At 44.4% G+C, this 13,414-nt stretch overlaps 2 protein-coding genes across 2 annotated transcripts; both read left to right on the top strand.

Annotated features, from left to right (window-relative positions):
* The first annotated feature begins 464 nt into the window (after positions 1-464).
* Positions 465-3,695, top strand: LOC135372480 (membrane metallo-endopeptidase-like 1). Its single transcript, XM_064606089.1, has 2 exons — positions 465-588; positions 2,838-3,695. Exons 1-2 carry the CDS (start codon positions 559-561, stop codon positions 3,591-3,593), a joined length of 786 nt encoding a protein of 261 aa, XP_064462159.1. The 5' UTR covers positions 465-558; the 3' UTR covers positions 3,594-3,695.
* LOC135388774 (endothelin-converting enzyme-like 1) lies at positions 3,608-4,708 on the top strand. The gene has a single exon (XM_064618569.1). It carries the CDS (start codon positions 3,608-3,610, stop codon positions 4,706-4,708), a length of 1,101 nt encoding a protein of 366 aa, XP_064474639.1.
* The last annotated feature ends 8,706 nt before the right edge of the window (positions 4,709-13,414 follow it).

The raw sequence follows: 13,414 nt of genomic DNA, 5'->3' as shown, positions 1-13,414 counted from the left end.
AAACAACAGGAGAGGGCTACGGACTTGCAGATGGCCTGGTGATGTTCCGAGGGAGCATGTCCTATACCTCCTCTTCGATGACACGTCGTTCCGCAGGCGAAACTTGGTACACTCGTTGTCTCAGTGTCCGTGTGGTGCCAGTGTCGATACGATGCTCAACACGTTGGGAAACCACCAGGGGCGACTTGTTTACGTCAAAAAGTCTACGTTCGAAGAAGTGAGAGGAGGCTTAAGCGGGTCTTTTTATCTGGGTGAAGTTGACACGTACGTCACCACACCGGAAGGCACAGATCCTGGCAGAAATTATATTAGTACCACGTCATCGCTCTCTAACTCGGGCATTATCATATTTATGGATACAAAAGGCGTGTACATATTGCAAGGGTAATGTGGCTTGTGGCCACTGTACCTAGTGGTGGAAGAAGAAGAAGAAGAATTTACGGGGCGCGCAGTAGCTGTTTCACTCATTCTTTTCGCTTTCCTTCTGCGCATAATTGTCTGCGAAAGACTTGATGCAACGACGTGAGAATTCCCGTTCAAGAACCATCGCCTGTTGTGATGCCTTCTGCAGGGACCTCAATGGTCCAAGTAAGCATTTTGGGGCAGAAACTTCCGCAGGATTGAAATATTTGAGTAGCGTGTTTATATTCGCCGCTGACTGCGGTGTGCTTATACCGGGTGTCTCGGTTATATCTCCGGGATAAATAATTCGAGAAGAACTTTCTTGTTTACAAGTATATGTCCGGTACCACCTACAGGCTGCGCACCGTCTGAATGGGTGGGAGGTGCTCATTATTTAAACAAATTCAAATGCGTTTTGGGAAAAAAACATAGCTTCTAAAGCAGGGCGCCGTCGACTTTAAAATGGGTGCTACCTCTTTTGGGATTTTGAGTGGACACCTTTTAGAGAAAAATCTGCCACCCAAGCGGGTCATTTGTCAAGTAATTAATTGGTTTCGGTTTACATATTTTTTCGCGGCTTGTTGCCGCGAAAAAATTGGTGAACATGAGAGGGAAGAGCGTCCTTTTGCGCTTCACCGCTACAAGCCGCGACAAAAATATGTAAACAGAAACCTGTTAATTACTGCAACAAATGACCCGCTTTGGTCGCAGATTTTTCTCTAAAAGGTGTCTACTGAGGGTACCAGAAGGGGTAGCTGTCTTCGATAGCTGTCTTCCGGTCGAGTTGGACTTCCTGAACCTACCCTAGGTCGTCATGGGTGCCATTTCGGAAACAGAAAACCAGTAAATCTCAGAAAAGGGCAGTAAAGTCCGAACATTTCTCCTCGCAGTATGAAAGAGAACTTACGAATTTTTATCGAAGTAACAAACCCTGAAGTCAGATAATTGCACACATACGAACGTCATTTGAATTCTTTATCGCGAATAAACCTAAATGAGCGATATTTATAAAGCAATATTTATTTTTAAGTTCAGTACGAATATAACATACCCGCAAGCTATTCATACTTCTACTAAAAACACATTTTTATGCAGAGACGGGGGATAAGACAAATGACGTCAACGCAAAGAGTGTGCACGAGGTGGGGGGACGCTGGGGACCGAGCCCCGTGCACACTCCAAGGGAAAGGCAGTGACACAACATGGACTAACCTTAACTAAACCTACTAACCAGTCTAGCCAGCTAAAACCACCAGCTCCCCAGCGCCACCTACAGCAGGTTCATTGCTATGGTACAGCCGATGCTGTTACCTTCACTCACACGCAAAAGGAACGGGATTCCTCAAACGAGGATTCCTTGTCTGTCCCCATTAGAAGGAGGCCGACAATGATGCGCGGGTTCTATTTGGTCTCCTCTACCGGTTTGTCCAATCATCGCGCGAAATCGTCTGAGGGGACCACAGGGGTGACACAAACCCGCCATTGTTGTAACTACCCTCAAGCGGGTGCTTTTGGCAAAACTGCCATCTTGTCCTGGTCGCACGTCATAGAAAACGTCATTTTGAGGTCATGTGACTTTGTTTACATGTCGTTTTGCCGCTTACCGACATATTTTCGCCGTCATAACACCAAGAGATGACCGTATTTTGCCAGCGTAAACTATGTGGTGCTTCTTCCGCAACATGGTAGCCCATTTCACCTTAGTTTAAGTACATCGCATCGGCTCGGTAACTCTTAACGCGCGGTCGCCATCACATCTTTGGAAGTTGTCAACAATACGAGGCTTTACGTGTAAAACTGTGCGTTTTATTGTGAGATTATCGGGTAAAAATAATTACCGTGATCGAAAAACATCCAAAACGTCGTCCAGAAACAACAACCGCATTGTTTACAAACGGTTTGGCCGCCGATCGCGGGCGCCGCCATCTTTAAGGTCACGTGTGCCTTGACGTTTGCTGTGACGTACGACCAGGACCTGTCCAGGATGCTTTGCGTTCGCCCAGCACGCTTTCGTCTACGGAGCAATGCATTGGATGCCACCCCTGTGGAGGGGACCAATGAGAAGCCTCTCCTCATTGTCAGGCTTCTTGAGAGGAAGAGCAAAAACGTGAAAATGTATGCACTATAGTGCCTTTTAAGTACTTAGGAAAAGCTCGATCAACGAAATCATATCATCGTAAATACGAGCGTCCAAGGTTTTGGTTTTCTAACAGCCCGAACGTGAAACGATGCCTCCCTTGCACTCTCTGCGGGTCCTTAATATCACGAGCACCTTGTGACCCGTGCTACATTTGAAAAGTTGGTAGGGAAAGATGAAGAAGGACGAACACTCGCATCGAGCGGTGAAAAAACCTAGTCGAGCAAAGCTGCACATTTGTGTAAGATTATCACTTGAGGCAGGCTGGTATTTGCTGATGGGGTTTGTCTCTTTACAGAACCCGGACGGCCCTGTTGTGGAGTTTGCATGGTCAACCCTTTCAGCGGCTTTAAGCTGGATTGGAGCCACCGTGCTTGGCGTCACGGCGGGAACCATCGTTGTCACATCGCTGGCATATTTCAAGGGACACTACAACGACGTGCAACGAAAAAACTCCTCAGAACGCCTGCACGTCCAACCGTGCTACACGAAGAGCTGTCAACATGCGGCCGAGGCACTAGCCACTACCCTGAGTTTCAACGTGAATCCTTGCCACGACTTCTTCGCCTTCGTCTGCGACAGATACAACGAACATATTCCAGACGCCTTCACAGGTGGACGCAACAGTATCTTGAGTTACGCCATAGCTCTTCTGTTCGTGCCCCCGGCCGCCGAGGGTCGTCAACTGTCTGCCATTGAGAAAGCCGCCACTTTGTTCAGATCGTGCATGCGTCTCTTCTCATCGGACAACCAGGATTCCAGGTATGTGCTCTCCAACATGATGGACGACATGCACGTCAGTCTGGACCTTCCGCCCCCGACTTTCGATCCCTTCGAGTACGCTTGGGAATGGAGTACAACATCCCCGTCTTCGTATCCATCGCCGTTGGAAACAACCTCGACCGGAGAAAGGGTAGAACCATGCAGATATCGCACAGCAGCAGAGAGCTGGAGTGGTACGCCAAGAGGAAGAAGAATCGCAGACAGGCACGGAATGTATATCACGAGTGCTACAAGGCGTACTTCAAAGGCACGTACGACCAGACGTCGTTAGGCATCAGAGCCGGTATGTTCGCGAGAGATATTGATCAGGCGGAGGAAGATGCTTCTAATATCGCCTGGAATGTACCTCTTACGGACTCAGATAGGCCGTCATACCAGGAGACGACAGTAGGACAACTTCCAGATGGCTGGCCGGTTGTACTGATAAATCTCGGAAAACAATATGTCCACGAGAAGGACGTGGTGTTCGTCGATCCAAAAGCCACTAAATTTATCAAAACTTTGCGTAGCCGTTTTGATGACGTTGAAATGAAAATCCTCATAGCGTGGGTTTTGCTAAGAGAATACGGCGTGTATGTTAGTCCGTCTCTCTTGGCGACTCTATCGCCGTCGCGATCGCCTCGAGACCTGTGCTCTGCACGAGTTTCGGAAGTAATGCCGGTGGTGTTCTCTGCGTCCTACCTTTCTAAAGTGATCACTGAAGACGCTATCCAAGCAGCGGAGGGCATTGTGCTCAACGTCAGAGACGCCTACATCGCATCGCTCATCAACTCCAGCTCGCTCGATGACGAACCGAAAGCAGCCGCCATCGCAAAGTTGAAGGCCATGGAGTTCTATTCAGCGTACCCAAAGGGTCTCATCGACGTCCAGCAACTAGATGCGTATTACGAAGGATACACACCGGAGGAACGGGAGCCATTCTTTGACGCTTGGCTGCGAGGGGCTAAAGCGCTCCAAGCAAAGAAAATGAGCGCCATCAACACCGGGGCTGTGTTTCCTGTGTATGAATCAAAAGTATTCTACGTGGTTCACAGCAATCGGTTAGTAGCTTTGGCACCCGCTCTTCGACCGACGCTCTTTATACGAGACGGTCCGGCGTCGTTCAACTACGGTGGGTTAGGAGCGCTAGCCGGACGAGAGATCATGTACGGGTACGACTTGAACGGCAGCACGTACGACGCGTTCGGAAATAAGCACAACTGGTGGTCACCACCTGCGAGGGACCACTACTTGAAACAAGCGCAGTGTGGGAGGCTGTCGGCTGACACCCTGACCGAAGGAAGCGTGAAGTTGGGCAGCGAGGCAGGTGATGTACTCCTCGCTGACTTAGTTGGTCTGCAAATGGCGGCCACACTCTCAGCCAAATTTATACCTTTAAAGGTATAAATGGCTTGTCCTGTGGCTCATCCCCCAAAAGGGATAAAAATTATACCACCAGGTGAGGTATAATAATTTATCCCTCCAGCAAGGTATGAAAATTCAGACCTTGGGGTGCAAAGTATACACCATACATGAGGTATAACTTCAATACTTCAAGGTATAGATTTAATCCCAGGAACAGGGTATAGCAAAGGTATAAAAATGTAGACCCGTGGGTGCAAAATGAATACCCTTCACAAGGCATAACTTAAATACCTCAAGGTATAAACTGAATCCCAGGAACAGGGTATAGCAAAGGTATAACAAAGTAACCCTTGGGGAGTAAAATATGTACCATATAGAGGTTCAAATTATATACCCCGAGGTATAAATTAATCATAAGAACAGGGTATAGTAACGGTATAGAAATCCACGCCTTTAGGTGCAGAATAAACTGTTTAGAAGGTTTCTATCAAGTAATTTGAAGGTATAAATTTAATCTAAGCAGCAAGGTACTACACAGGTACAGAAATCTAGACCAGTGGGTGCAGAACAGTATCGTTCTTTGCATCAAAAGCACGCAAGGAATAAAGTGCGCCATGTCTGTACCTAAAATAACTTCAAAGACAATGCGGAGTTTTGTGAACCAAACAGGAAAATATTTATTTACAGTAGTACACAAATAAATTTACAAAATCAATACACTTCTCCCGAGCCTTTGTCACTTCGAGCTTTAAAATTGCCCTTTCAATGATGTTTATATCGATGAGCTTGATTATGGGGCAGAGAAGCAGGTCTTTTTCCTGAAAAGACTGTACCTACATGCAAGTACATAATACCTACATGCAAAGGAAGCGTATTTTGTTCTCACCTGTATGATAAGTGACGAAGACTACTCATTACATCTCGGTGAAATTAATTTCAGGGCAAGGACGCGCAGGTCACCTGAAATAGCACATATTGAATATTTAGTTTCCCAAAATGGGAAAAGGCAAAAAAGGAAAACTTACCGTTGCTATCTGCAATGAGGAGTAGTTCAGCCTCCGTGCCGTTTTTCTGTACGATCATCAAAAGTTCTTCAAATCCCTGCTGCGCTTGTGCGACGAGTTCTCGTTGGACGGAACAATATTCTCAACTCAAGCAGCAGCTATACAAAAAGATCAGAAGCTGTCAGTTTCGTTAAACGGCAACAAGAAATAAGTATTGATGTAGGTAAAGGGCAGTTTATGATAAACTATATCAAAATACATGCATACATAGTCGTATTTATCAAAACGAACACAACTATCTATCTTTTACTTGGAATTTGGCAGTTTCAAATTTTATCCTGCATTTTCCCGCACAGAACGTCGCTGCCAATATTCCGCCAACGAAATCCGATATATATCGATATATCATCTTCTAATTCATCCGCATATACGCTAAATGCAAACAGTAAACGCAAAACTGGCTGGTATGTCATATAGTAACAAACGTAAACGCAACAAATGACATACGCACGAAGGAAGAAGGTACAGACGATAAGACTGTGTTCGCTTGTCTTCTCGCAAGGCGCAATCTTGTCGTCTGTTCCTTGGTGCGTATGAGTCACTTGCTGCGTTTACGTTTGAAATTACTCTAATCCCTCGAAAACACTCTTACATGCGAGTCGATTGAACAATAATTGGGGCGAAAGAAATAGAAGGTCGACGAGAACGGCAAAAGAATTTATGTCAGGTTCGTGTAGTATTCTGCACAAACACATGAGCACATCGTCCCTTTGTGTGCACACACTCCGGCCTCTACATTATGAAGTTTATCCACCAGCAAGCCTGCACCTACGCCATTTTGTCAGATCACAACTGTTACACAAACTATCAACACTATTAACTTAGAGGCGTTCAGCTCTCCTTAACCAAAAATAAATAAGGCAAGTTTTCTTACCAAGATGTTGCAAGCATTGCAGTCTAAAAAAGCGAACAATCTTTCGATGAGGTTTCCATGCGTTGGCTCTTGGAGGGGAAGAATCACCATGCAAAACATCCGCATAACTTGGTTGTATGCTTGACCTGCACTGGCGCTCGCTCGTGGAAGGCCAGCTCTGGCAGACTCTGGCACGAATACCCCATTGATAACAAGAAGACCCCTGAGAAGCGAGGCCCATTCTCCTCTCTTACTTTTCTGGGTCGGTATTCAAAAACTCTAAAAGGGTACAACAGTTAAGATAGCCGTTATTGTGTGTGGGCAGAGGGAGATCTCCTATCAGACTTCGTGTCGTGTTTTTGACGTTGTGTGCCGTGTGTGTGTCCTTCGTCGTCAAAAATTCAAAATGAGAGCCACTATAGGGTTCATTTTCAAATTACCTTTATTTATTTCATTTGTTTCATTTGTTACCATTATCCCCTTAACTGGCAACAACTACAACCACATGAATGTCGATGGGGTGAGGTGACTCACGGCAACAATTGCGGTAATTAAAACAGTACTGTCCATTATTTATTTCTTGCATTATTCCATAGACACCACTGGGGTTGCACTTCTGGGTGATGGAGCTCTTTTACCGTTTAGTAGAGTTTATAATTTTATTAGAGACACTGGTTTTTTAAACGCCTTGTAATTTTAAGGACACCTTTTTTGAAAACACAATACTTGAGTTAATTTGTATCCTGCACTGTTTTTAACCTTATCATTCAATTTTTAACTCAGTTTCTCTTAAATCGTTAATGTTTTTAAGACAGCTTTGGCGCATTATAATCGTAGTTACCGCTGCGCGAATAAAACACTAATCATCATCATCATCACCATTTTAACTAGTGACACTTTTAACAATGTTTTGGCGCATTATAGCCTTCGTCGCTGCTGCGCCATAAAAATACCAATCAACATCATCGTCATCATCACCTCTGGGGTTGCTGTCATTTCGGGTATCCAATAACAAACAAAAAAAGTCATAGAGGGGCCAGTATTTTTTGCGGCCGACCACAGCAAGCAATTCCATCATCACCACCCTCAGTCCACAACAACAAATGCCACACGGTAACGAGTAGGGAGATTGCCCATAAGAGAAATATATCAAAGCCGAGGATAATTCAGGTTGATTCCAGTTTTATAAGTTTGATTTTAGATTAGGATGATGTGTATGAGTACATAGAAGGCTGTGCTAGTGCAACAATAATGTTTTACGTTAGCGTAAAGGTAATATGGATAGTAAGAAACGAAAACAGTATCATATGAAATAGTGTTACATATAAAAGCGAACGGAGGAATATAACATGAAATTCACGAGTGCTTTCCTACACGCGAAATGCAAATTCCTCGATACGTAAATGCGCACTTTTCCTCTTTCGTATGTTTCCGGCAATCATAATTTTACGTGCCAAGTTTGTAACTGACGCTGTTTATCCTTGAGACGGACAAACGCGTTTAGCGATATGTTTGTAACGTTAACATACCCGTGACCAGTGACTTTGCTTAGAGGCATGCACCCTTTGTTACCTCAACGGCAAGTTAGGTTAGGCCAGGTAAGTTCTTGCTAGGTTAGGTTACGGTGGGCCAGTGCAAATTGCGAGTAATTATCTGCCTTTGGCGTTTTTCTGTGGTGAACAATTGTACGAGTGGCCGGACGGACGGCACCACAACAAGCATGGCGCGAAAATAAACTACTGTAAATAAATGTTATCTGACTATAAAATGCATAGTTGCGCGCGTGAAACTAATACCCCTGTCATACGACAAACCGAATGACATTCCCATCGAATGACATCGCACCGAATGTCATTTGTTTGTCTTATATCGAGCTACACGAAGAAACAGAATGTCATTCGCAACTGATGTCAGTGTCGAAGACACCAGGGCCGAACATCTGAAGCATTATACTGGTACATTAGTTAAATTTTTGTTTCTTTTGCTCGAAATTGGCGAAACCTTAGATTATTACACAGAATCGTTGCCTTTTCAAAGACACCACAAGCACCACAAGCAAAGACAACTAAGGGGCCTATCTGCACCGCACTTGGCAATGTGGCGATGGGAACCAGGGCAGTTTTCCGAAAAGCAGTGGTTAGCCTTCCTACCTTTTTTATGTTTTTTCTACCTGTCCTAAATTAACGAATTTTAATACATCTGAAGGTTTTCACGATAACGGTTCCGAAGGCGCCTGCCAATAATGATAAGCCAATTGGCCAGTTTCTTCGAAGGAAAGGGGAATCACATTGCTAAGCTTGAATTTGATAATTTCCTTTGTCGTGTCATTTTCGTAGAGTTCATCTAATGTACATGAACTCGCTATTTTTTTGTATCATGTACCGTGTATCGTACCGTGCAGCATATCCCATATGACAGGCACACGAATGGGAACAGAGTATAGCTTCGAAATGCTAAAACAGGAAGAGATGAAACATCTATTTATTATTTCCTATGCTACAAGCTTTCGCCCGGAGCCCTTCTTGAGAATAAAGACAAGTCGGACGGGGAAAAGCGGGAACAAAAAGGCAGATGATCGAATAATGTTCCAAGCGCTCAGCGTATTTGGGTCAGGTAGCTATAGAGGTTGTGTTCGAAAACCGGTTAAGAGGATGTGCCTGTGTGTCCTGGTTACGCCCCATTTCGTCCAAACGTTTATTTCGTCCAAGTACTCACAACGTCCAAATATTTAATTCGTCCGAAAAAAATCGGACGTACTGGACACTTGGACGAAATGAACAGGCGAGGAGAAACTTGCCCAGCGCGTCCAATACCCGTACCGTCCAATAGCCCATTTCGTCCAAATGGGGGAATTCCCAAAGGCTCTGCTCCTTTCGGCAGACGACTGCCTAAGGCTCTGCTCCTTTCGGCAGGCGACTGCCCTGCTGCATTCATGAAAGCACAGGCCATTTTGACACTGGGCGAATGGCAGGTGACTGTATTCATGAAAGCAAATGGATTATCGATCAAACGGGGAATCACAGAAAACAAAATCCCGCTCACAGGACCGCTGACCTACAGTGACCATCCAGTTAACGATGTGTTGTTTTCTATAACTGTGTTCTCGCTAAGTACCGCGTTTCCCAATGTCAGTGATCTTCCTTGGAAACATCTAGGGATCCGAAAGGAAACTTGTGGCCCTTTGCCGTTACGTAGACTACTTCGAGCGGCAGTGGCTTACCAACGTTCATCTCTGGAATTAGTTTGTGGATGAGGACGACCTCCGCACAAACAATCACGCCGAAGGGTGGCACAATTAGCTGCGCATGAAATTCAAGAGCCAACCCCACATGACGTTTTCGAAGTTCCTCGTCGAATTTGAGTCAACCATACACAATGTAAAGCACAACCAGGTAAGCAACAAATTCGCATAATCAGGGAATATCATCATGATAATTAATAGAATATAGCATATATACTTCCTCGCTTGCTATCTTTGTATTCATGCTTCTTACCGTCATTTGCAGGTACGCATTCGGCTGCTGTTGAACGGGGCTTCGCCAAGCAGGAGACGAGGCAATTTCGTGGCGAACAACGCGACGATACAAGAGGCTCGCTCTTCCTTCTCATGGGCGTACGGAAAATACAGCTCAGGGGAAATGATGCTGGGAAACGAAGCACCCTTCACAGACGTAACAGAGTGGTTTGCTCATGTCATCAAGGCATACCTGCAGCGCATGTCCCACTTGCTGGGCCATGCTAACTAATAAGTTAGTTGTTCAAATGAAAAAGAAAAAGAAAAAAAAAAAAAAACTAAACGGAGAAGGCTGAGCATTTGTTTCTCGTTTTACTCGGTGTACAACATCTTTCAGTGGGAATGTTTAAATCTTACCTTCAACTAATACGTCAGTTGTTGGAACGAACAAAAAAAAAAAAGAAAGAAAAATAAATAAACAGAGCAGGCTGATCATTTGTTTTCGTTTTACTTGGTGTATGGCATGGCATCTTTCGGTGTGAATGTTTAAATCCTACCTTCAATCCTAAACGAAGCAATTGTTCACTCGCATTCGGAGATCCCCCTCCCTTTTCGGACGAAACAAGCGTTTGGACGGTACGGTTATTTGGACGGGTTGGTCAAGTTTTCCCCCCTTTGGTTCAGTTCGTCCAATGCCCACTATGTCCAATTTCTTTCGGACGTGCTGAGTACTTGGACGTTGTGAATACTTGGACGAGATAAACATTTGGACGAATCGGGGTGCTACCGTGTGTCCTGCATGGGAAGACCTTGAGTTTTGTGAAACAATGCTGACCAGTGGTTGTTAGTGGAATTTTGCGATTCGGAATGACTCCTGATTATTTTATTGTGTTGCTATCCGTAAAGTTTGACTGTATGATGACAATGTTTGATGATTATGTGTGTCGTAAAATCATGTTCCAGCAGTAGAAATTTGCAGTACGGACATGTGTGGAAGCCTGAAGTTTTTTTGAAGGCTGTAAACTGCGTAGAGTATTATTTTCTCTATCATTCTACACATCCCATGCATACTGTGCAAAGTCAACAAATGCACCTAGAACATTTATTCTGTGTCTGTGACACTGCGAAGGGTTTACGCCGAAACATTCAAAAATCCGCGGTTGTATTTTTAAAATACACCCGTGAAAAATCCGCGACGCAAATAAACACTGCCAAAATAAATCGTAGTTAGGCTCAAAGAGGGAATGTCCCGAATGCTAATTTAAAGCGATACATATGTTGTTTGCAATGCAACGCACAATTCGAACGTTTTTTTTTATGAATATTTCTAGGGTTATTAATGCTGTGTCTTCTAATAAGAGCTGGAAAAATTGAACCATCCAGCTTAACATTGCAGAAGACGACGCGCGTATGAATACAGGAATAACAACGAATTCGAACACCAACATGTTGTTTCGACACGTCCACCCTGGTAAGCCTAACGGCCGCTAAAATTTGACTTTTATTCGCCAAAAAGGACATACATTTTATAGTGCACTGGAAATAAATATCTGCTTTTATGTAAGAAAATTCCAACAACAACTCATAGTGTGCATCGTAGTTCACAACAACACTTCTACGACAACACTGCCGCATTTTATATTAAAACGGCGCAGATGGCAAACCAACACAAATTTGTGAATATAGCCGCTAATGCACGAAGACGCATGATATATTCCACTTAAAACTTCCATCCGCCGCATGGCGTCACTGAAGCACATCACTAAATCACAGTATCCTTGTGTTTTATCGACGCAAAACTACAGAAAAACAGCGCAAGCGGCCATCTTCGGAAACCACAAACAAGTTATACCATTATAATGCATTATACCTTCCCTTGCGGAGCAGGTTGCCAACGAGGTCTCGCGGAATGCAGGGGTATAAAAAAATAACCCTGAAGGTATAAACGTGGAACATAATACTGCTTTTATACCTACTGACAGCGCGCAAGGTATATAGTTGGAACATGACACTTATTTATACCATTTGAAAGGTATATATATAGCCCTGATGGTCTAAAGGACATGACAAGACCCGCCTTTGCACCCCGTTTATCCCTTTTTCGCACCATTTTGGCTGACAGTGCAGAGCCTTTCAAGCTGTCGCTGGAGGAAAGGATCCCGTGCTCCCAACACTTCCATTCTCTCCGATGCAGCTATTTTTCCTCGCTCACTGCTACAAATGGTGCGACGGGCATGACGAAACGGACGGCCTTCGCCATAGGGAACGATGCAACGTTGCCGTCACCAATATGGCGGAATTTGCGGACGCTTTCAATTGTAAACTCGGAGACCGTTTAAACCCCTCTGAGAGGTGTTCCTTCTTCTGATGGAATAGTTAAGCTGGAAGTTATTCCTAATGGACGTGCACGAGGTAAAGACCAAACAAACAATAAACCGACGCATCATGTTTGTCTTGGAGAATTTGGGGTGTGGTGTTTGGTTGAGATTTCGCGTTGTGCAGGCATAGTTGAGAATTGTTTAAGGATTTGACACATACCTTCATTTTTAGATGACTTAGTAACAGTTGTCGATTCTGCATTTTCTGCTGTGTACATTTGAACATGCGAAGCATGTACAAACATTTTGATGAATTCACCGTGTTGGCTTAAAAAATATTGCAATAAAATAGATGCAATACAATGTAGCTCTGTTCGAAACATGGCTGACTGACCTGAGCGATTCCTTCTACAGCATAAATGTTTACGACTCCCAGTGTAGTAATTGTCACGGTAGGGTTGCTCTCTGCGTAAGAAATTATATACTGTACAGAGTTCGAGCAGACATCCCCCTTTTGTGAGAACATCTTTCTAGAGATTTCTGAACCTGCATCCCTCCTACCCCATCTTGGACCGTAGTTATTAACATTTCCTGGGCACCCCATGCTGGTTGCTGTTGTGTACAGATCACAAAATCCGGCTATTCATTTCCTGCAAGAACGTTGTTCTACTGTTCCTGAGAGAAGTATAACGCTGTCACACTAGGTGATTTAAATATCAATTTGCTAAGCAATGATTCAATTTCATTACTGTGCGAAGAGGTGTATTGTAATCATGGGTTCGAACAGATGATGCGCTTTTCAACAAGGTACTTCACTCCTGAGAGAAGCACACCAATCGACCACTGTGTGACAAATCTGAAGGAGGTCCACTTAGCGAGCGGCATAGCTTCCTGTGACGTCAGCGATCACAAGTTGACTTACATTACCAGCAAAACACAGAAGGAAAGACTAGTGTCACTAAATAGGGAGCAGAGTAGAGACACTGAGCCACGCCGGCGAAGAAAAATCTATGCCTTTAGAGGTATAGATCGCCTGCTCAATAACTTAGCCCTTCTTAA

The sequence above is a fragment of the Ornithodoros turicata genome, chromosome 1 (assembly GCF_037126465.1).
Source record: "Ornithodoros turicata isolate Travis chromosome 1, ASM3712646v1, whole genome shotgun sequence".
Classification (NCBI taxonomy): Eukaryota; Metazoa; Arthropoda; class Arachnida; order Ixodida; family Argasidae; genus Ornithodoros; species Ornithodoros turicata.
The sequence above is the reverse complement of the archived record's forward strand: the minus strand, read 5'-3'. Positions and strand labels throughout refer to the sequence as shown.

Excerpts from the sequence above, each read along its gene's own strand:
- LOC135372480 (XM_064606089.1), top strand. The coding sequence starts at position 559 with ATGCCTTCTGCAGGGACCTCAATGGTCCAA. Across the intron at positions 589-2,837 it reads CAGGGACCTCAATGGTCCAA|AACCCGGACGGCCCTGTTGT; the intron begins GTAAGCATTTTG and ends GTCTCTTTACAG.
- LOC135388774 (XM_064618569.1), top strand. The coding sequence starts at position 3,608 with ATGTTCGCGAGAGATATTGATCAGGCGGAGGAAGATGCTTCTAATATC.